The sequence below is a fragment of the Bombyx mandarina genome, chromosome 10 (genome assembly GCF_030267445.1).
Source record: "Bombyx mandarina strain Sakado chromosome 10, ASM3026744v2".
Lineage (NCBI taxonomy): Eukaryota > Metazoa > Arthropoda > Insecta > Lepidoptera > Bombycidae > Bombyx > Bombyx mandarina.
Window position 1 is genome coordinate 9,193,009 of NC_143217.1, and position 24,213 is coordinate 9,217,221.

Sequence of the window (24,213 nt, forward strand, 5' to 3'; positions counted from 1 at the left end):
TCACAAAACAACATTGTGTTTCTATAAACTTGAATTGAGTGTCTCCTTTTTTTTAGTTCTACCTTTTTTTGTTTAGTGGATAATCAAAATTAATTGGTTCACACTTATTGAACTCAATTAACTAATGATATAATTAGAGCTGAAATCAATTTTCAATTTTTTCAGTTCAATTACAGGACGACGGAACGTGATCACACTACAGGACTTTTTTTTTGGAAACGGCACAGGTGCAGGACCATTAAAAAAATAAAGTGTATTAATTTATTAAAAGGCACAATCAAGAGACACGATGATGCTTTTTCTTTCATTTTCTTGCATTTTATATTCATTATTCTTAATTAGGCTATTTTTGCCAGAGTCTGTTTCAGCAGTTACAGCAATTTCTTTACAAAAATACTAACTATTGTACGGATCACTGAAGTCTGGTAAGTATGAAAAAATCTTGTGGTTCTTACTATGATACTGTGATACTTACTGGTGGTAGGAGCTCTTTAATGGGGGTAGGACCTTTTGTGAGTCCGCACGGGTAGGTACCATCACGCCGCCTATTTCTGCCGCAAAGCAGTAATCCGTTTCGGTTTGAAGGGTGGGGTAGCCGTTGTAACTATACTTGAGACCTTAGAACTTACATCTCAAGGTGGGTGACGCATTTACGTTATAGGTGTCTATGAGCTCCAGTAACCACTTAACACCAGGTAGGCTGTGAGCTCGTCCACGCATCAAAGCATTAAAAAAAACATTCTAAAATAATATTTGTGCATATTTTCGAGCATGTTTCAGGTAAGATTTCTTCAAATTATTGATCTAAATAGATTGGCTTGGCTTGACTGTGCAGCTAGCCATGTTAACGTCCATAAGTGACGGCGAGTGGTCGCATAGGCCGGATATTCGTCTGTCTACACTGGCAATAAAAAAGACTGTTGTATTAAAGAATATGAAGTTGTTTCTCCGTGGCTTATGAAATATTTAGTGGTTAACTCTTTCTTTTAACTTTACATTACAATTTGAAGGGTGGCACAGTCGTCATACAATATCACCGAGATTTCACCGCCTGTCGCAAGGATGGCGACACGGGTTCAGTGTGGTTAGTGTGAGTTTTTTAAAGTTCTCGATAGCGTAAAAATTCACTCAAATCTTTATGGAGTTGAAACGTTTGTCTACGTTTGCCATTAGGGGCGCTGTTTAAACTGCATACAAATTTGAGTTAACTTTTACGCTATCGAGAATGTTAAAAAATTCGCACTAAGCACACTGATGTAATGTCCGTCTGCCTATAGAGCAATGGACCCGCTTGGAGGTACTCAGTTGTTACCGGAGTTCATTAACAACAATACCAGTAATACTAGCATCTACCAAACACGGACGACGGCCGAAGTCTCGATGAAAATAGCCATCATACCTTTTAAATCGGAACAAATCGCTTCGCAACTGATATAGGCGGCCCATGCGGGTCAAAGAGGTCACGAGGTAAATAAACAATTGCGAAAGCATTACATTTTTTTACAAATATTCTGAATATCTAAAGTGATGCGACTAAATATATTCGTGAAAACAAGAATTCCATTGTAATCAAATGACAAATATTAACGGAAGAATTTACAATTAGAGTTTCATTGACAATAACAAGGTCGGACCATCACTCTCCAGCTTAATTCGCAAATGCTCGTCTTTAACTTTCGTTTCTTAAAAACTGTCTTCGGCATTAATAAGTGACGTTTTAAGTCCGATAAATACTCAGAATAAGATTCAGGAAGCTCTAGACAATTTTACTATTAACGGAAGCTTTGACCCGTGAGGCAGTGCCGGTGGAGACTTTCGATGGCGCTAAGTTGTAGTCGTCTGACTTAATTGAGAGAAAGTTAACTGTAGTGCGTACCCGATACACCGAGAGCCGCCGCGGTTAGTGTGCGCCTGACTTGTGTACGAAACACAGGCAGCTCGAGCTTACCTTACTTGTATTTGACACTCGCGCAACGCTTGACGCTGTGATGTTAACGACCGCCAACGTTCCGAATCGCACATAAAACAAATAAAATAGTACATTCACTAATAATAAAAAATGCGCTTTTAAATTTGTGAATTATTGTGCATTGAAGTTCTAAATAGTGCTTTCTCTGACCGGTCATGGTGTAAAAGTGCAACGGCCGCAAAAATATAGCAATGACGTTCTCTGGAAACATGAAGGAAAACAAAACGCGAAAAGACACATGGGAATCGGAGGTGAGAATTGAATACTGATATAAAATAGAAATGTGCTGACATATAAATGATTCATCCCATTGTTTTGAAGATTTGCATTGAAAGACCTTTTTATCACGCCTCTTAAGTTGCGTGTGACAGTTATGTATTGTTAATTACTACTTTCTCTCTACACAAGATCTTATTAAACAACCAGTTTCTCAGAACATCAGAAGAGAAAATCCAGATTTCATTTATCTACTAATTATACGATTCATCGGTATTAAATATCGTTTGGAACAATATATAAGCTTTAGCATGAACGAAATTATTATGAACGATTATTATTATTAATTTGTCCTTTACTTTGAATTCTAGCATTTTTACTTATTTGTTTTAATAAGAATAAATTTTGTTATTGATTACTGAGCAATAATGGGATAAACTATAAATCGCTGTAATATTTGAAGATCATGAAGGGTGTCTTTAAGAACTGGTTAATGTGCACATGTCTTTACATTTTGTTTTAGTAAATTTAAATTATAGTAGGTATTGCATTACTTTTTTTTTTGCTAATACAAAAAAAATACGTAGTTTAAAATAATAATAGCTTCCTAGATAATTTGTATTTAACTTTAAAATAGTTGAGTAACTATAATATTAGAGATGCGAGTCACGTGTTTTGAAAATGACATTAATGTCTAATAAAGAAAGTTTGTTTTGGTTACTTAATTTCATTTCCTTCAATTAGAATCCAACGAGAATTGTTGAAAAAAATGCATCACATCATGTACCGAACACATAAAACAGAGGCATACCTACATGCTTAAATGAAACTATTTAATAATCATACGATCTCGTCCTCATTCTGCTCCTTTACGATCTAACTAATGTATAATTAATATTATTTAAATGAATACATGCGACGTTGTCATCGATTCTATCATAATGTAGGTGGTAAAGGCGTGTTTAATTTTAACATTCTCATTTGATGTGTGAATGACAATCTCATTACAGCGACATCGCGTCACTGCTATTCGAAAATGGAATTTATCGTTATTTTTAGGTCTTGCGATACATAGTTATTTTTCAATATTTATTTTGTACCTATTATCTTTGTTAAATGAAGCGTGTGAACACAGAGAAGTGTGTCAATCAGTCGAGTTTGCCCAAGTGCGATGACATCCGCGATCCGGGTCGCTTGACCATCGAGACCGACCAGTGACCACTCGACTCACATTTTCTATTAGCCAAGCGAGACATTCTTATTCACTGAGACTTTTGCTGTGTCCGATATTGCGAATATTATTATAACTTAATTAAATTCGATTAGATCTCTGCTGTTGATGGAAGCATTAAAAACGGATAAGCAATTTTAATTAAATACTTAATACCGTTTAGAGTTTACCAGCTAATGTCTATTCTGCCATATTTCCAATCTAAAAGTTTTGTATTAAATATATTCCAAAATACCTAGTGTGTTCTTGAAAACAGCTATTGAGATGTTGCGCGATTCTCTAACGACAAACACAAAATTCAATCAATCAACTCCGTAATGATGTAAAATATATTTTCTGTATTTTTTTACAATTTAATGACTAAGTAGGTATGTATTGCAGCTTTTCTAAAAGTCTACAATACTGAAAAATTCTAAAAAAGAGAAGACCATGAAATGACTCGTTTTTAGTGGTATAGGTATGTGGTATATCATACATAAAACACATATTTTTTCAATTAATCTTTTACTATAGAAAATGTTTATTGGTCGTTACGTGATTATCAAATATTGCCGAAGATTTCATCCTGAGATTATATCATAGACTTATAGACATATACGAGGCACGTAGTTATACATTATTAGTTCAATTAGATTTGTTTCCAATTTACAATTACAACTAAGTTTACAATTCAATAAAATTCCAGTGCAGATGCGTGTGTGACATCTTTCTATATCTTATCTTTATTTAATAAATAAAAAAATAGAGGTTACAATGAGTTTTTTTAAATAAAATGTTTTGTAGGAGAGAGAGAGAAAGATCGATTTTTTTAAATTTTCGGTGTTCGGTATATGTAAATGGAAAAAAAATTTGGAAAATTAATATGATAAAGTCAGCAAAATGTTTATGTGAACTAGACACTTTTTTCATTTATTTGAAGTCCTCTATTTTAAGACGTTTTTTATGTTTATAAGATTACTGGTGGCCCGGAGGCCTTTCCAGTTTTACCAGGGCAGGTGGGCGAGCAAGGGCTCAGCCAGGAGCATAAGACATTACCAATGAACATGGATCTATGGTGTGCACTTGATTTGATAATGTAACTACATAGTTTACTACTGGTTGAATAGTGTAGAATTAAGGTGCATAGATGACGGCATAGATGTAACGAAGTTGATGTAATACAATCTTGATGTTGAGGAAACATCTGCCTCGGCTTGCATCGCATTGATTAACCTTATTAAGATTGTCCAAAATAGTAAGGTTTACCAACGAACAAGAATACCATTTACCAAGATGAATGTTTAGAATAAACGACGACAGTAATGGAAGCAACTGTTGTTACAGTACCCTATTGTACTATAAGTACATGATCAGGTGGATCGCTTTTGTCTAAATTAAGTTTTAGCCCAGGAACACAAGTGGCTGAGCGCCTGCTTTGCAACTGCCTGTGCTTATCAATAACTCTCACAGCTTAAGACAAGATATCTATGTGCACAAATCAACCTTCGATTGGCCTCTAAGGCTTCGTCGGCGGGTGTCCTTGGTCCCGCGCTCTATTTCCAACATATGCGAACCGTCCAAACCCACATACCGGGCGCGCCTTCAGAGCGCGGAAACTTCATGCATGAGGTTTGGCCTCCTAACAAAAAAACAAAGTGTCCACGGATAACCTCTGTTAGTAGAATACACGGACACCTGACACGTTATACAATTTTGAAAGACAGGTGCGAATTTGAAACGTTGTCCCATTTTTTTAAATGGAAACGGGTTGTGAATGAAAACATTAGGGCGCAACAAGGCGCATATTACTGACTATTAAAATCCAACCACACTATGTAACAAAAATACTCAAATATCAATGCATTTTAAATACAAAAAAATAGGTTCGTATCTTTTGTATAAAGTCGAATTTGTAATACCAATACCATCTACTATAATTGGTATTGATATTATTTCATTTTAATATACTAAGAATCATTACGTATGTTCTTAAATATATCCTAGGTCTCAGTTAAAACAAATGGTCTTAAAGAATTTGGTCAAATCATAATATTTAAAAGCTGCTAAGATAGTAGTCGCACCGAAATACGAAGAGAAACAAACTTGCAACGCGCAAGGTGAACAATATTTTAAAGTTCACGACCTTCTACAATTTCGGAATTAGTCACGATGTTCGTCTTATGGATTTTTGATGGATATTTGCTTAGAATTTTATATTTAACTTTTTTACTTGTGTTATTATTAAGTTAAACTGAACGTTAAATTCTATATTGTTTGCATATTTCGTACTGAGAACTGGGTGAGGTTTGAATAACAAGTTTGTAATGCTTTATTCAAAGAGTAGGTTAATACCCACATACAATTTCAAAATGGACGCTCGAAATAAAAATTCACAGTATAAAGTAGATAACGCTGCCTTTTGGCATCTTCGTAATTTACCAATTCCTATACAAATATCTACTGTATTTGAACACTACGTCTTTCTAAAATTACGTATTTTAAAGGATTATTTTTTATTTTTTTACTGCTTAGATGGGTGGACGAGCTCACAGCCCACCTGGTGTTAAGTGGTTACTGGAGCCCATAGACATCTACGACGTAAATGCGCCACCCACCTTGAGATATAAGTTCTAAGGTCTCAGTATAGTTACAACGGCTGCCCCACACTTCAAATCTAAACGCATTACTGCTTCACGGAAGATAGACGGGATTAAATTGGAACCATCTACAAATTGGAAGCATCTACAAATTACTTATAACTTTAATTAAATAATGGAACTTTAGTCTGTTGGAAACATGTAATTGCATGGCATAAACCGATCGTAAACTATCCTGCCGAATATTTGTTTACGTTAAATAATTCCGTGTGGAGCAAGAGCGGTTATCCAAAAATGAGCACAAGCCGAATGAAAGTGAGGGCGTCCGCATTGTTCAATTCAGTAGAGATCTTTATAGAAACGAGCGAAAAAGCTACGGCGAACACAGCTCTTTGTTGTTGGTTGTTGCAGCGTAGAGCAAAAACGTGAGCGTCAGGCAGGCTGGATGTAGGTCGCGACAAGTGCACGCAGCGTAGCTTCTATACCCACTACTGCGTGTAACACGGTATTAAATACATCGTCAATTCCTAATCAATTAAAATTACATGGTTTCTCTGATCTCGTCACGAATCAGGAAAGAGTATACAGGTTCCATTACAACATTTTTATTGATAGACTATACATAACTATAATGTAAATGTATGTATACTTATATTTATTGATTCAAAGAGACAAAAATCCGGGTTTTGTTTTTTCGCAAAGAATGAAATAACATTAACATTGTTTTACATACCTTTAATCTAATTGTGAACTTTAATAATAAGGCTTATTATTTCGTAATTTAATCTATACAAATGCTTACAATCAAGATACCGGTAAAATATGTTTAACTAATCAAAATTTTGATAAACAACCGATTCGACAAATGCTTGAGTTGTGAAATGAAATCTCAAACAGAAAAACTATTATATTTACATATTGCGTTAAACAAATAATAATTTATTAGGATCTAAATTCCGATTACAACGTCAGTAGGTTGGTGAAGATTTTTTTGCTAGAGCTAATACACAAAGCTTAACCTTGCGAATCACGCACGAAGAAAAGGAACTAGGAGAACTACGTACGGGCCTTTGAATTGGTTTAGTTTCATTCTTTGTTGGTGTTGTTGATCGAAATATCAATTTCTGTGTCCGACTTTGTTTGCGGTGAACCAATTCAATGTTATCTACCTTATATAGCTCTATTTCGTGGCATTTTCGCCAGAGAATTACTGTTTCGAAACGTTGTGAAACGCCTTCCTTTATCTATTCCGATCTACTAAAGTGCAACACAGCTTTTAAGTTCGATCGCGATCGGTTTTCTAATAAAAACTTTTTGAACCGCCTGTGATATTGGAAGTGTGGTTGATTGATTTCTTCAGAGATTCAGCTTATGAACGACCCGATTTTAAGCGGTGAACAATGGAGTCCGTAGACCACACACGAGAATTCATACGTAAACTAGACGTAACGTAACGTTACTTACATGTACGAGCCTTTGTCCAGGCCTCGCAATAAAGATGTTTTTAATTTAATACTTATAGTCGGTACCTATTTTTGTCCTAAAAACTTAGGTACCTGTAATGATATTCTCACCAGCCTTTAAGATTTGATAAAATTTCGTTAAGCAACAGTAAAATTAAAATGACGAATCTTGATTATTTATTATATCTATGTATATAAGTAGTAAGCATTCTACAACTAATTAAAGGCTTGTGTACTACGAATATTAGAGGTTTACATATTTTGAAAACCCTTAAAAGTAAAATTATATTTAAAATGTTCTTATGTTTTCACGGGGCTTATTTCCTTTTTACAACTCATTTAGATATCATCTTAAAAAATTTTTAAGTGCTAAATCATTTGAACAACAAAAGATTCGACGTGGCAAAGTTTATAACTACCGAATGCTTCTTCTGTCAACATCAGGGTCCCGGATGTCGTAGTTGTTATTACTTGTTATCATTAATGAGTCTGGATATTGTCACAACGAATATTTCAAGTGGTCGTGTTCTGACTTAAGTAATAATACTCCGTTGGCTTGTATCAAAACATACTTCGAAGCGTCATGTTCCTATTTCCTTTTACAATGTGTAATTTATGTTAGATTATAATGTGACCACATTTTGAATTGTACATAGAACGACTGTGAATGACGCCAAAAATGATATAATGATTATCATTAATCATTACTGCTGCTGAAAAAGGTTGACAAGAGTGAACATTATCGGTAAAATACTTCTAATTTGTTATCTATTTGAGTAGAAGTAAAATTATCTATTTAAATACAGAGTTATTACACAGATAGCACGTGTCCGATGCGAAAGCATTGCGAATCACTTATTTTGAAAAGATGTAACAATTAACCGTTATAGTGTTTTACCGAAATTGTATCCCAGCATTTAGCTAGTCATCGTAAATTATAAGAAAAGTACACGGTTTTTGAAGCATTGTCTAATAAGCACCTGGGCCAAATAATAATAAAAAGTTATTATAAGGAGTCGATACTTCCAAAAAGCAGACAACCAAAACTAAACCAGCTCTTTCTGTCTACATCGTAAGGTTCTTGGTGTAAGTCATGTCTGCAGACTTGGTTTATTCGTCAAAGTCTCGTTCAAAGCCTACTAAGATATTGAAAATACATATTTGTAGATTACATACAGTATTATAATGTTGAAGTGATTTTTTTAGCCTACATCAATTGATGGACTTGTTTATTTAGTGCTCTTTTAGAAACCGAACATAATAGTTTTTACTATGGTATATTTTTAAGAATGCCAAAAGATGGGTATAATAAACTAAATTTTTACACAAAGTAATACAACTGATCTCATTATTAATACATCCATGCTTCCAGATTTAAGGCAGGTGTAGTGTCTTTTTTTATAAATGATTTTGCCATTTGCATTGTGGCATGAAGACCGTCGTATATATGAGTCGACTATTATCAAAGGCGGCAATCTGACTTTTGGACAATGATTGGTAAATCAGAAAAACGAATTATTGACTTTGTATTCCATTGGCAGTCACAAAACTCTTCGGAACGACATCTTAGATAAATAACAGGTTAACTATTAACCTTTATTTAATGCAGGTTTTGAACCGTATTCTTTGAAGGAGACGATTATATTCAAATAAATCTGTATTGACATATCAATAAAAATTTTTTGTCCAAATGTACAGATTGCCGCCTTTGATAATAGACGACTCATATATCGTATAATATTTACATTAGAATAACAGTTGCCCTTTTGTCTATAGCTTTGTACAATGACAACTCCGCTACAGAAATCCGCAAAAAAGTTCGATCCTGCGGCTTACTTTATCATCAGCATCTAATTAAAATACAGGATGATTGAAGAAGAAATAATTACAAAATCGTTTTTCGAGCAATACCCGTGTCTTATCTCAAGTAATACCTACATTCAGTCTTGTAATGTTTTAGGATAATTTAGCCTTTTAATAATATATGTTCATAATTTAAGTTTAAACTTGAAGTTTTATTATTTTTCCGTCGAGAACTAGGTACTTTCACATGTTCTTGGTAATCATAATTCTTCTTCATAATTAGATTCTTTACCAGTTCTATAGAATAAGGCAGACTCGTTAGGGCATACTATACATTGTCTCATTCACACTCATTTAGATGATGGAGTTTGAGAGATATAAAAACTTCCAACTCCGTCATCAGACCAACTCAGCGATAAACATGAACCCTACGATATGATATTAATAAGATATATTTTCACAAAGATGTCATGTTTCACGATGAAAAACTCAACTATGTCACATGTTGTTAGAGGTAGTTGAAAATTTATTAAATTCCTTAGTTTTCACATTCTCATACATTTTACTAACAAATGTTTGTCAAAAAATCAAATGCAAACGTTGTGGTTTGCCCGAATGCAGTGAAGACTAATGTAATTTTGAGACTCGTCATGTATGAGTATCAACTATCATCAATCTTATTTTATTCTTTAAAAATATTTTTTTTTTTCCTACCTATGCTGATAGCCTTGAGAGGCTATTTCAGCTTCGCCCTAACGTTTGTAGGTGAGCTCGCGGGGCTCAACCGGAGAGTTGCTAACACTAGCCCTAGCAAGAGCAGTGCTTCGCAGAATCTACCATCGGATCGGAAACGCGACCCACTGAGAAGATCCGGCGAGAAACTCAGTGGGCTGTGTCTATGGGTTAGTTCGCTCGTCGAGCCCTTCGTCGCAAGCGACGGGTTCGACGAGGACGGTGACCGGTGCTTGTGGTGCCTAAAAGCACCGTTAATGGATCAGGAGGATCCGTAATGACGTGCTTTGGGCGACGTCGACGGTTTACCATTCGGTCTACTGGGTCGGGTATGTAATTTCCAGCGGCTACGATGAGAGGGTTCTCATGTCGTGCCGCCTTCTCAAAATGGCGCAGCGATGCCGACTGTAGATACTTACTAAATGAGTCGAGCTCCAGGTCATCGTGGAGATCCACATTCCTAAGGAACCATGGCGCTCCGACGGCTATCCTGCAGAATCGTGATTGAATAACCTGAAGGGATTTCAAGTGGGTGCGGGCTGCGTGAGCGAACAGTACGCTTGCATACGTCATGACGGGAAATTATTTAAGCGTTGCCACGCGTATATATTCATGGTTGACAGCATGCTAACAGTGTTACATTGTCAATAGTATAGTATATACTATTTCCTTTAGGCGTCTACCTCATCTGCATGAATAAAGTATTTCAAAATCATTTTGAATTTCAAACAAAAATTCTAATACTTTTTAAAATGTAAGTTATTACGATACATTATTTCAGCTCGGCTATGGATGGTCACGCAGCGGACAACAGCGATGCGTGCGTCATCGCCCACCGGAGTCAACTATGTCAGTCAGTAGTGACATCAGATTTACGCGGAGAAAACTTAGCCGGTCCTGTCGAGGATGTTGTGCTGCAATAGCAGCGCTCCTAGTGCTACTGCTGCTCGCAGCTGTTGCTGTATACCTTGGTCGTAAGTTTTTTTCTGATTCTCTCGTATGCAGTGGCAGTTTAAAGGTCCAGAGCGCCCTAAGAAATCACTTTATCGGCGCCCCTGTACCGGCCATACATAGCCTTCATAATACTATAAATTTTAACTAGTTGTTTTTGCAATTACGATGACGTTGTATCATCGAACCCTAGACTTTAGTAGACCAGGACATTTAGTTCAGGCATTTAGTTCTTAATCGTCGATATGTTATTTTCTTTATTTATTTAAAAATTCTGAGCTCGCGCGCCCCTTGTGCCTAGTTTGCCTTACGGATAATCCGCCTCTGCTCGTATGTGAAACTTATATGTAATATCTTACAATATCTAAGTTAGATTCAAAAATATCTATCTTATGTTCAAGTTACAACAGAAGATAATAGCTTGTAAAATAATTCAAGTATTTTCTAAAACATAATTACCGTTCTAGACGTTACAGTACTTACAGCTAAAAGCGGCAAGCTATTTCTATGTTGCGAAGTACGGACATTTGAACCTACATAACTATTGCTACATGTTATTGCAACCTTTACTTCTTAAGTAGAAATAGACTAGTTATCTATGATTTATGATGTAAACAAAGTAATGAAATAACATTAAGAATCAGATTTCTAAATTGAAAAATCGAGTTTTCCTCCTGTATACGTGTTTAAAATAAAAAGTTTTAGAAACAAATATACTACTAATTTTTACTATCATACCTATTTTATTAATAATACGAAGAAATTCAATGTGAAGTCTCGACATTATTAATCGAACGTTTTAAACATATTAAGAATGTTTATTAGTAAACATGATTTCTGTAAAGGCGCTACGAACCGGGGACATTCTACCCGTCACCGAGTAAAGGCCAGACCCGAATGGCCTTGCCACACTCGCCGCAACAAGTGCACTAAATATCACAGACTTGGTTTGTCGCCTAGCAAATGAAGATCAAATATCACTGGCCATTTCAATACATAACTAAAATCTTCTATCGAATAGTTACTCTACAAATTGCAACATTGTTAAATGCACTGGTTTTTTTTTCTAAATGTATCTAAAGTAATATGAAACATCTAACCTGAATAATAATTCTATACAATATGTTGATCACCTTAAAATCAAGCGTGAACTGGCTTGTGAGAACAAAGCATTCGAATTTGACTTCCGCTAGTAGAGCCGCAGTAGAATGTGACAAACTACAGACTTAACACATGTTAACTACCCAAATTATATTGATTTACATAGGAAGGCAGTGCATGATAGTCCTTTATTTAATATTGCAACATTTTTTAGCGAGAGTATTTTTTTTATCAATAATAAGTAGGTTACTTTTTTTTTTTTTTATAGATTGGCTCGTCTTACAGTGGCGTTTATTATTTATCGTTGATTTGTTTTTGCAGATATGTATTTATTCGGTGACCCTCTGAATAAGCAAACGTTCCGTGGGTCTTTCATCATAAAAAGTAACGCAGAAGACATTCAAAGTTGGAAGGAAAGTAACCAGACTACAGAAAATGCATTTCAGCACATATTATTTCAAATCTATCAGAACTCCGAACTACAATCTTGTTTTGTATCTGCTGACGTATTAGCTTTAGACAGGTAAATACAACATTTATTATTATTGAATACCAGTAAATTCCTATCCACTATGATTAGTGCTAATTGTGAGAAAAACATCGATTTCTTGGAACTACTCGCTATTCATCTATCGTATGTTTTTTATTTGGTACTATGGTAAAAATCTTCATTTCAGTGCCGACAAGTGCTGTAGATACCACTTTTCATTACAATCTCGTGAATGGCTCGGGAACTCTTTCATTAATATTAACACCTAAAATAAATATCTGATTTCAGTTAAAAAAAAAAATTTTAAATCATTCAACCTAACATGAATTTATAAAAGTCTAAAGGATTAAAATCATAAATAATATTCATACACGTACGTTCATCTTGGAGGTATATTGTGACATAGGTAAATCATTATGTTTGCAAATATGTTCGTTCCTGTGAAATGTGAAGGTTAGAATTGCGTACGATGACCTCTTATTCCATCGAGTCGAACTCATTAGACCATCATTGTATTATTGTTTACATTAAAAACGACCTGCTATTATAACCGTTACCATCCGTTATATACTCTTGTTGTTACAAGCGCTATGTGCAAAGATGTGGAGAAAGTGAACTTTCACGAAATCTCGATTGATCAAGCGTGTATAAGATACCCACATCTCCTTATACGTTGCAGTTTTATATTCTGCTTACATAACGACACAAAACTGAATGATTTTGTTATATGTAGTTTTTTTTATAATATATCATCGAGATAGTTGACTATTTATTTGACACTACAACGTGAAAGCCCATCGTGTAATATAATAGTGAAGTTTCAATCCCTTTTCCACGGTTTGAGTTAGGGTCTGCGAGTTCAACAGAAAAATATATAAGCTTTAATTACGGACGGATGACAGAAAAGTAGTATAGTAGCTTAAGGAAGCCGCCAGAGTTGTTCTTTTGATTTACATTCACACAGATCATTAAGGTCGATTATTAGTGACCGTGATTACAGTAACAGAGGTCAGGATTATATTGCTGAGCGAATTGTAGAAGTTATTTCGTTTTCAGCTTCTGGTGGTACTTGTTTTTGTTTGTAAACGTTTCCGGCAAACGTAAAAAAATTATTCAGCTTGCTAAAAACACCATTCCACATGCAAACTCGCATTTTATTTATTAACTACCTACTAATCGATGACAAAGGGTATTGGAAAATTTTAACATGATAGGAAAATAAGTATTATTCACTTGTTAAGACAAATGTTATTTTAGTAAGTCTATATTTCGTAACCTCGTTAAAAAGCCCGTATCAGCATATAAGATCCAGTAAGTATAACTGATGAGTAATATGCCGCGAGTGCGGTTATTGACCCACGTATTTTTAATATGTTGTTATTACGGAAGCGGGAGTAATTCCCTGTACTTACCAGGGTTTGCCAAGTAGTCAATATTTCACTATAATTACTTACTGACATCTCCAAATTTATTTATTTTTTTGTGTTTTACATTTTCTCTTTTGTTTTGTTATCTTGTAAAGATGGAGAAATACGGTCGGTCTCGATCGACTTTTTATTGACAAGGTCTTAAGAACATTAGCTCTTAAAATTAAAAAAAAAAAAACCATTTACAAAATGAAGGTCAAAAAGATGTGATGTGTTTTGTGTATGCCTAAATAATATATTAGAAATATTTTAGAAGTGTAAATTAACCCACAAATTTGGTATTCTTCCATCAATATCACGTCAACAACGTTTACTGAACATGAGAAAGTCCGTAATACGTGATCTGGTTCGAAGCTTTGTACTTTCTATGCGGCGCGCGTTACCTTATGTAGGTAATCCACAGTGAAGGTTGTGTTCCTAATATTTATATTTTGCAGCCCTTTCTTTCTGTGGGCTGAATATAAAATATTTTAAGACGCATAAAAGAGAAATCACCGTAGAAACAACGTTCCAAATTAGCGATCGTGATATTGCGATTATAGATTCACGACATTGGTGTTTTAGATGTTAATCACACAAGCAATTCCCATACTCTTTGCAGTGCCGCCTTACAGTTGAACATATGTATTACTATAATGTATTTCAATTATATGTTTTGAATGAAAACTAGAAAATATCTTCGACAACGATTTCCATGTGGCCAACAAGTAATATAACGTATGCTCGCCCGAATATTCGAAATGTCAGAAATAATTTAATGGCAATAAAAAATGCGTAATTAAACCGTAAATTTTATTTATATGTACCACTCGTGAAAATCATAGAAAATACCAAGATGACATATCAAATTAATTAGTAGATTGTGTTTTTAAAATATTAAACCTACGATGGCAATTATAATAACAAGTACAATATGATGAATAATAAAAGACTTGTCGAACAGACGAGTTCACTTACCTGTGTTCTCTTATCGTAACTGGTTTAATGTTTTGTATTATTTACAGCACAGAGGAAAGGCGGGATGGTATCCGCATACACTTCGAAGTATCCTTCGAGCCTATATTTACTGCGGTAACGACGTCTGAGGTGACAGCCGTACTCGCTCGCGAGTTGACTTCGCCGACAACTTATTTTAGCCGGTACACTACGTATCCAGAAACATTACATATAGAGGTATTTAATATTTTATCTAACAACTTGAATTTGCTGCGTTATCTGTCAATGTTTTAAATCGTTATACACTGCTGTTGAGGCTTCGCACTCGTGTTATAAGTTGAGTGGCGGAATTCACGTTGTGATGTCTAGTGCCTCCAGTAGCCACTGAGCATCGCTTCGGCTCGTTGATTTATCAGAGCAAAAAAACAAAATAACTTTAATTTATTTTGGGCGTGCAATTAAATTAATAATATTATTTTTTTTTTCTTATCCCGCACATAATAAAATTAATACATAATTATTAAAGCTAATTTACGGTTAACCTTCTTTGTACTGTTTAGTAATAAACTAACTAAATAAATAAATAACTGGGAACAAATACGCACGGTCATTCGGCCCCAAATTAAGATTCCCTGTGCTATGGATACCAGAGACTGAGATAAATACATAAATACGTTCAAATATATACATACATATATAGATAATAAACACCCAGCCAAAGAGAATCAAAGCCACGAACTTTTCAATGCAACACTCAGGGCCGCTAACTACTGCACTACCGAGTCACTAATATATTTATTTAACTAAGTAACGATTATCTAATATTGATGTACTTAAGTAAGGCCAATGATCAACCGTAAAGTCTAACGAATTTGTTAATTTATTACTCACTATTGCGATTAGATATCAAATGTAAAGTACACCGTACAAAGAAATATCTGTTGTTTTACATACACATTATTAATTAACAATATTACATCTTATTTTCATTAATGTCCAACAACAACTGTCGGATGTTATTAAAATCATATTTTATTCATGTAATAGTGTTTTTTTTAATTACGAAATCGTGCATTTTTATTAATACGTTTAACATCTTACGTAGATATGTAGTCCACTAATTTGTACGACGGTGCTAAATTACGTAAGATTTTATCTAATAGTCGCTTTCGGAGCGCATAATGACTTTTAGTCACACGAGTGCATGTTATGTAAAATTACAACTGTGTGCTTAGTGCGAGTTTTTTAACGTTCTCGATAGCGTAAAAGTTAGCTCATATTTGTATGGAATGGGATCGTTTGCCTACGTTTGCCGCTAGGGGCGCTGTTCCAATTGCATACAAAATTGGGTTAACTTTTACGCTATCGAGAACGTTAAAAAACTCGCACTAAGCACACTGATGTATTTTGTTGTTCTTTATTTTAAAAACAGAAGTCATTTTTTTTAACGCTAATGGAAAGTGACAGTATATCGTTCATGAGCATCCGTAATCATAAGAGTATAAGCCAATCTGTGCTCCCTTAGCCCCGTCTACTACAAATAAATACATGCATAACTGGCTTTTGCCCGCGACTCCGTCCGCGTGGAATAGTTACTTTGGCATAACGCTAAATTTTACCCGCCTCTTCATTTACTTAGAAAGTGAAAATATTTTTGAATAATAGAATGTTAAGGAGTTATTTAAGGTACCAAAATCACGCTTTTTAAACGACTTCAAAAGAGGAAATCAATTCGACCATATTTTTTTATCTATGGATGTTCACCGTTTCGGCAGCGCACGCAGTGGAAGCTCTCAAAAGGGAAAAAGCCCCGATGTTTAAACATTCTTTATTGGTGATCCGCCTGCATTGATCTTGGTGTGATGTTATAGAGCCCATAGCCTTCCTCGATAAATGGGCTATCTAACACTGAAAGAGTTTTTCAAATCGGACCAGTAGTTTCTGGGGTTAGCGCGATCAAATAAACAAACTCTTCAGCTTTATAATATTAGTATAGATGAAATCGATCCAAGCTTTAAATTCTAAAATTAAATGCAAACTTTTGATTCTTTTGCAGGAGAATTACATGATTGCATCTTTGCAATTGAAGGAAGACGAAACGACCACATTAGAACCACCTACAACTGAAATTATAAGTTCTGAACCTGAAGTGGAAGTACGCGAATGTGTACCGGTTACTTTGGGATTGTGTTCACACTTACCTTACAATACCACCTCTTATCCAAATATGGTGGGGCATTCGCACAAAGATGCTCTTATGCGAGACCTCGTGGCGTTTAGAGAGCTTTTAGACGCTGAATGCTCTCACCTTGCTCAGGTATGTATTTTTTAAATAGCTTACGCTGGAAGATGATGTTGAATTAGACATGCGTGAACGCACTCACCGTTTTTCCCGTTTACTTATTTATTATATTTATTTATTTATTTATTTCTTAGATGGGTGGACGAGCTCACAGCCCACCTGGTGTTAAGTGGTTACTGGAGTCCATAGACATCTACAACGTAAATGCGCTACCCACCTTGAGATATAAGTTCTAAGGTCTCAAGTATAGTTACAACGGCTGCCCCACCCTTCAAACCGAAACGCATTACTGCTTCTCGGCAGAAATAGGCAGGGTGGTGGTACCTACACGTGCGGACTCACAATAGGTCCTATCACCAGTAAAGTATATTTGTTTGGTGTGGTGTGGTCAGGTCGTCTGTTGATATTATATATAAAAAACACCTGGGCGATCGGCACTTGTTTACGGTAGTTAGAAAATTTTTGGTATATAAATAATATCTACCGTCATGTTAATCTTCTATTTTAGGATTTCGTATGTCAAATGCTACAGCCTCGTTGCGAAGATAATCATGTAGTGCGACCATGCCGCTCCTACTGTCGAGCTTTTCACGAAGGCTGCGGTGCTCGCCTACCTGAACGACTGAAAGTACATTTCGACTGTGCTCGATTTCCAGATTTTTTCGGGATCGGATCTTGTGCTCCACAACCAGGTAATTTTAATACTCATTTAACTATAAAAAAAAGGTTGTAAGAAACCAAATCCGAAATTACGCCTATTTCTACCGTGAAGTAGTAATGCATTTCGGTTTGAAGGGTGGGGCAGCCGTTGTAACTATACTGAGACCTCAGAACTCTTATCTCAAGGTGGGTGGCGCATTTACGTTGTAGCTGTCTATGTGCTCCGGTAACCACTTAACACTAGGTGCATCGTGAGCTCATCCACTGATCTAAGCAATAAAAAAAAATCTAGTATCCGTAGACAGCAACCACAACATAAATTCCACCGTCCACTTTGAAACATGATGTTGTATAATGACTGCTCCAGGTTTGAAACCGGAATACTTTTTAAGATGGTGGTACCGTTCCGTGAGTACTCACAATGCACCCTATCACCACCACCACCTAAGAGGATAAAAACATATTTGAAAATGTTCTTTTATATTAAAAAAATGTGATTTTTTTGTCAGATTGTCATAGTGATTTACAACGGCTAGCTTTGTCGCGGCGAGCATGTGATAGTATTCCTGACTGCGCCGACGCAGCTGATGAGCGCGAATGTGCGTACTGCAAGAGCGCGGGGGCCGGCGCCCTACGATGTGCCCTTAACGAGCGATGTCTGCCTCCCGCCTTACGTTGCGACGGAAATCCGGACTGCCCCGACGGAAGCGATGAGGCTGGATGTCGTAAGATAATATTATGAAACAAGTTTAATTTGATAATAATATTAAAACACAAATACAAAAAATAAAACCGACTTCAGCAAAATAACATCAGTTTACTCGAAGTCAATTAAATATACATACATTACTAAGGATAATTCTAAAATCTGGTCAGATTTTAGTAAAATCAAACCACTTATGCTTTCAAATAAAAAAATATTAAAATTTTAGAACTAAATATCGAATTGTGTGTGATTACACAAAATTCATTCTTTTTTAAGTTGAACAGTTAATTAGTGTGTTAATTTTGTTAATAGTGAGTTAATTTATTTACAAAGCTATAGAATTCATTATTATTTTTATTTTAGTGTGGATTTCTCGATCCCTGTCTTTATGGCAGCGGGAAAATTCTGAAACAACATTGGGAGCTGTAAGGAATCGCGCCGGATATGCTCTCTGGGCTGAGCGTGGAAGATATGGAAAAATATGTGCTGCTCCGTTTGAAAACAATAAAAAAGCTCTTAAAAGCGTTGCCTCATCTTTATGCAAAGCACTTACGTTCACGTAAGCTAATACACAATTAATATTTCAAAAATAATCTTTGGTTTAGCAACATACATATTAAATGAGGTATGAAAAACTTCAAGCCATTTTTTGTTTCAGATCATCATTAAGCGCAGAGGCGGTTCTTGATGCCGAGGAATTAAATAAAACAAACTTCGAGAACTCAACAGAATATAAGTCGATTGCAGAATACGTGGAAATAGTAGATCCCTTTGCTGCTGAAATATCTTTCGTCAAGAGTGAATGTCCGCAGCGAAAAGTCATTAGAATTATTTGTGACCAACTTGGTAAACTATATTCTTAGAAACTCTTAGATTACGTGTAAATTATGGAAATAAACATTGAACATGACCGCTGAGGTTTTACGTTTTATAATAGATTGTGGAATACCATCAGCAAGAGGCACGAGTTCGACGAGTGGAGTTGACAGCTTACCCCGTTCGGCTCGGCCGGGAGACTGGCCTTGGCAAGCTTCGTTGTTGAGATCTAACATCCATGCTTGCGATGGCTCACTTATACACCCTTCGTGGCTTATAACTACAGCGTCATGTTTTCAGGTGATCATTTAGATTAATAATAATTAAAAAAAATTGAAGGTAATTAACTATAAAACACAGATTTTGTTTGAAATTGAAACAGTAACTGAACATTAACTTAGCATTAGCAGTAGTTTTTAGATTGTTTTTTTTTTAAATTGCTATGTGATATGATGATAAGCCTTTGTCGAGAGACAAGCTATTTTTAAAATCACACCAAACGCCGAACGGAATAATTGATTATAAGTTGCACTTATATTTAATTTATTATTAAGTAATGTATTAAGTTAGTAAAACAGCAATAAAGGCTTATTATTATATTATATTATGATGATAGGTTGATACTTTGATTTTAATTAAGATGTTGATACCCCCGCCAATTAATTTTCATAGAACTGTCATAGATTGTGTTGCGTGCAGTACAAAAAATCTTGTAGCATTTAAGGTCTATTCTAGGCAACAGTGACTATTTTATTAGTGCTCATCTACTTCTAGACATCTTTATTCCATATACTATTTTAAAAATAGTTAATTTTGTACGTTACCAGACCTACTTGTCTACAATATATATAAATTTCGTCAAAGACAAAATAATCATATACATCATACAATCATATCATGTTTTCTTCGTTTTATAATTGGTTGTTATTAGCGAGCGTATTTTTTAAATTATTATCTTTAAATGCCAAAATAAAACGACAATGCATATAACACATTAAACGGTGGTGGAACGTCTTGGGAGTCCGCTAGGGTAGGTCCACTATCCTACTTATTTCTGCCGTAGAGTATTAATGCGTTTCGAATTGAAGGGTGGGGCAGCCGTTATACTGTAAAACCTGATACTTAGAAGGCATATCTCAAGGTGAACAGCAGCATTTACGTTGTTATCTATGGGCCTCGGCGACCACTAAACGCTATGTGGGCCGTGAACTTGTCCACCTACTTAACCAACAACAACAAAAAAAAACGGATGCTTAATTAACCAACATTCTAGTTTGATTTGAATACTTATTTAACGACTCTAAAATATAATATTTAAATGTGATTTATACCACGACCCCAAAATACAAACTACCTAATTTATAAAATTATCCAGATATTTTTACTAAAATCATGGTTATTTTAATGCTTCTGTAAAACCTACTTAAATAACGTTTTTTAATATAATTTTATTTTTTTACTCGTGCAGGGGCAACCAAAAGCAGAATGGACAGCCAGATTTGGCACAGTCCGAATACAAAGTACGACACCATGGCAACAAGAACGTCGTATCGTCGGAATGGTACGATCTCCCGTGGAAGGTAGCATGCTGGTACTGGTTAGACTTGAAGAACCCGTTGAAATGACCGATTTTGTGCGACCAATATGTCTATCGAATAAGGCCCTTTATAGTGAAGAACGAAGTGTTTGTAACACACTTGGATGGACAAGAAATAGAGACCAGCTGCAAAGAGTTCACATAGTTCCCAGTCCAATGAGCACTTGTGAAAACGTCAGTATAGCCAATCCAAACGGCATCTGCTCGGAACCTTTGTACGACCAAGATGACTGTGACGTAAGTAAAAGTACAAAAACAACCTATTTTTCTAAATACGTAAGCGACAAGTGTTCACGAACGACTTCCAACATGAAAGAATAACATAGTGTGATAAAAAATTCTAACTACCGTATGCTTATTTAATTTCCTTAAGTACTAGGGGTAGGGTGTACCGGGGCGTGGCGCGTCCCAGCCCCAGTGTGGTCAGAGCGCGGAGGGCCCAATCTCGGCGGTCCGTGCTGGAGTCATGGTCCAGACGGCTGGCTGATCCTTCGGCTGGTCGTAGGACCGTCGAGGCGATTCGCCCGGTCCTTGTGGATTGGGTGAATCGTGACAGAGGACGCCTCACTTTCCGGCTCACGCAGGTGCTCACTGGGCATGGTTGTTTCGGTGAGTTCCTGCACCGGATCACAGCCGAGCCGACAGCAGAGTGCTACCATTGTGGTTGCGACTTAGACACGGCAGAGCATACGTTCGTCGCCTGCCCCGCATGGGAGGGGTGGCGCCGTGTCCTCGTCGCAAAAATAGGAAACGACTTGTCGTTGCCGAGTGTTCTGGCATCGATGCTCGGTGACGACGAGTCGTGGAAGGCGATGCTCGACTTCTGCGAGTGCACCATCTCGCAAAAGGAGGCGGCGGGGTGCGCGAGGGATGCACAATCCCGCCGCCGTCGAGCGGGGGCCAGGGAGGCGGATCTCGCCCAAGCCCTGGCCCTCTAGTTGTTTCGGGTCCCCCTCACATGTCGGTCTGGGGACCAGCGAGGGGGGCTTAAGAAGACGACGTGCAAGCTGCTCTGCACGCGTTTTACGCAAGAGCATCCGGGTGATGGAAGGCCGGCTATCCTCGACCCACGCTGGTTCTGGCCCAGCGGGGTATTCCGTAGGGTAACCCACTCTAACCGGCACCATCTAGGCGGGCTTCGGACAGTCTGCCGACCGAGAGGGCTGGTGGTCGTGGCGCCGACGACCGCCAGTCCGGCGTCCCGAGGGGGAGAGTGATGGGAGAGATGTGCTCCGCACTAAACGCTTCACTTTCCCCCCTTTGCCTTGTCATGAGTTCTGTCTCATGCGAGGTTTGGACGTTGGTTGTTGAGCGACAGGAGGTTTTAGTCAGTTTGACTCTGACATACCCCGCCCAGTATCCCCAGAAAAGGGCGGAAGTCCGGCGATTTCCTCCTGACAAAAAAAAAAGGGGTAGGGTGTCGTATGATATTTTAAATAGACATGGTTTTTGAAGTCGTCGTGGCCTGGTGCATTCGTATCTAGCGATGCAACTGTGTTCGAATCCCGCAGGCGAGGATATCAATTATTTGTAATTAAATACTTACTTAACAAATTAAATGTTCACGATTGACTTCCACCGTGAAGGAATATCATTGTGTAATAAAAATCAAACCCGCAAAATTATAATTTGCGTAATTACTGGTTGTAGGACCTCTTGTCCGCACGAGTAGGTACCACCACCCTGCCTATTTCTGCCGTGAAGCAGTAATGCGTTTCGGTTTGAAGGGTGGGGCAACCGTTATAACTATACTGAGACCTTAGAACTTATATCTGAAAGTGGGTCGCACATTTACGTCATAGATGTCTATGGGCTCCAGTAACCACTTAACACCAGGTGGGCTGAGAGCTTGTCCACCCATCTAAGCAATAAAAAAATAAAAATGTTTGCTTCGAGTTGTCTTTCAGTTTAGAGAGTGAGTCAGTGAGTCAGTCGTACTTCAGACTGCTAACGTTATAAAGTGATTCTGTCGTTAGAATGTCACATGTGCCCATATAAAAAATAAAATCATCCAATCAAACTGAAAACGTTTAATAAATAATTATGTGACAGAAAAAAATACTTTCAGGAAGAAGAATATGCTGGAAGTTCGATGATGTGTTTTGATGATAAAACGAAGCGTTGGTCAATAATGGGTGTCAGTGCATGGCGCATAGCTTGCGCAAAGATAGGTCTAGGGAGGCCTCGCATATACGACCCGGTCACATCACACGTTGATTGGATCCGCAGAACAGTTTCTGATTCAGCAAGATGACCGTAATTTGGAAACCTTGGGTACTGCAAAGACTGCATAAATTAATCGATGTTTCACAGCCTATTTCTAATTTATATGTTGACAATTTTTTTTTAAATATAGTACGCCGCTAGATGTTGCGGTTTGTTTACAGTTAACACTTCAAAATGTTGATATTATATTATTACACCTATAATTTGTACTTAGCTTATTTTGATAGCCACAAGTACCACATTGATATTAAGTGTATAATCTATGCCACATTGTGTTAATAAGAATCATAAAGCGTGTTATGTTGTCACTAGGCAGAAGCAAAGGATTTCTGAGGCCTAACCCACCACAATGACAATTAGTGCTTTGATCAATAAAAAGTATGATTGTGTTGTTAATTTTTGTTTTTTAAGTTACAGAGCTTTGGAATAAGTAATTATTTTATAAATGGTCGGATTCTCGATATAATCGGTCCTTTGAAATGTTTTGTTACCAAAAAGCTGTTCAGGACAACTTCCCATGTTTTCCTACAATAGGTTTGGCAATTCATTTAATTCAAAATATTGAAGTGTATCTATCACCTGTTAAATTTACAGATGAATGAATTTCAATTAATAATCATGAATTTCATTGTGCCACTCCCAATTGATTTTGGTTTTTTTCATAGTGTTTTATTTTCTTCAAATTATTAAATAAGATTAGGAATAACAAACATAATGTAATTTGTAAATATGTAATTTATTTAAGTGAGGGAACCAAATTATTTAATAAACTTTCATATTCCAATGTCTCTTGAGTCTTATTGAATCTAATTTTGCTACATTTGTTTTCATATTGGCACTATAATAAAATGACAACCTAAGTTTTTATCAAAATATGACTCTTTATAAAAAGACAACAGTTGACAAAAGCTGCAGTAAGTGCCCACAGGCCATAATAAAGTTTTCTTTAAAATTGGTATTAAAAGTGGTCTTTGTGTGGTGACAATTAGTCATGTGCAGTTGAATTATTTT

At 36.4% G+C, this 24,213-nt stretch overlaps 1 protein-coding gene across 1 annotated transcript; it reads left to right on the top strand.

Annotated features, from left to right (window-relative positions):
* The first annotated feature begins 1,738 nt into the window (after window positions 1-1,738).
* Window positions 1,739-23,990, top strand: LOC114244324 (atrial natriuretic peptide-converting enzyme). Its single transcript, XM_028176080.2, has 12 exons — window positions 1,739-2,220; window positions 10,772-10,964; window positions 12,364-12,565; window positions 14,964-15,132; window positions 16,952-17,212; window positions 17,706-17,889; window positions 18,367-18,582; window positions 18,927-19,122; window positions 19,222-19,409; window positions 19,501-19,679; window positions 20,848-21,213; window positions 23,045-23,990. Exons 1-12 carry the CDS (start codon window positions 2,161-2,163, stop codon window positions 23,228-23,230), a joined length of 2,400 nt encoding a protein of 799 aa, XP_028031881.2. The 5' UTR covers window positions 1,739-2,160; the 3' UTR covers window positions 23,231-23,990.
* The last annotated feature ends 223 nt before the right edge of the window (window positions 23,991-24,213 follow it).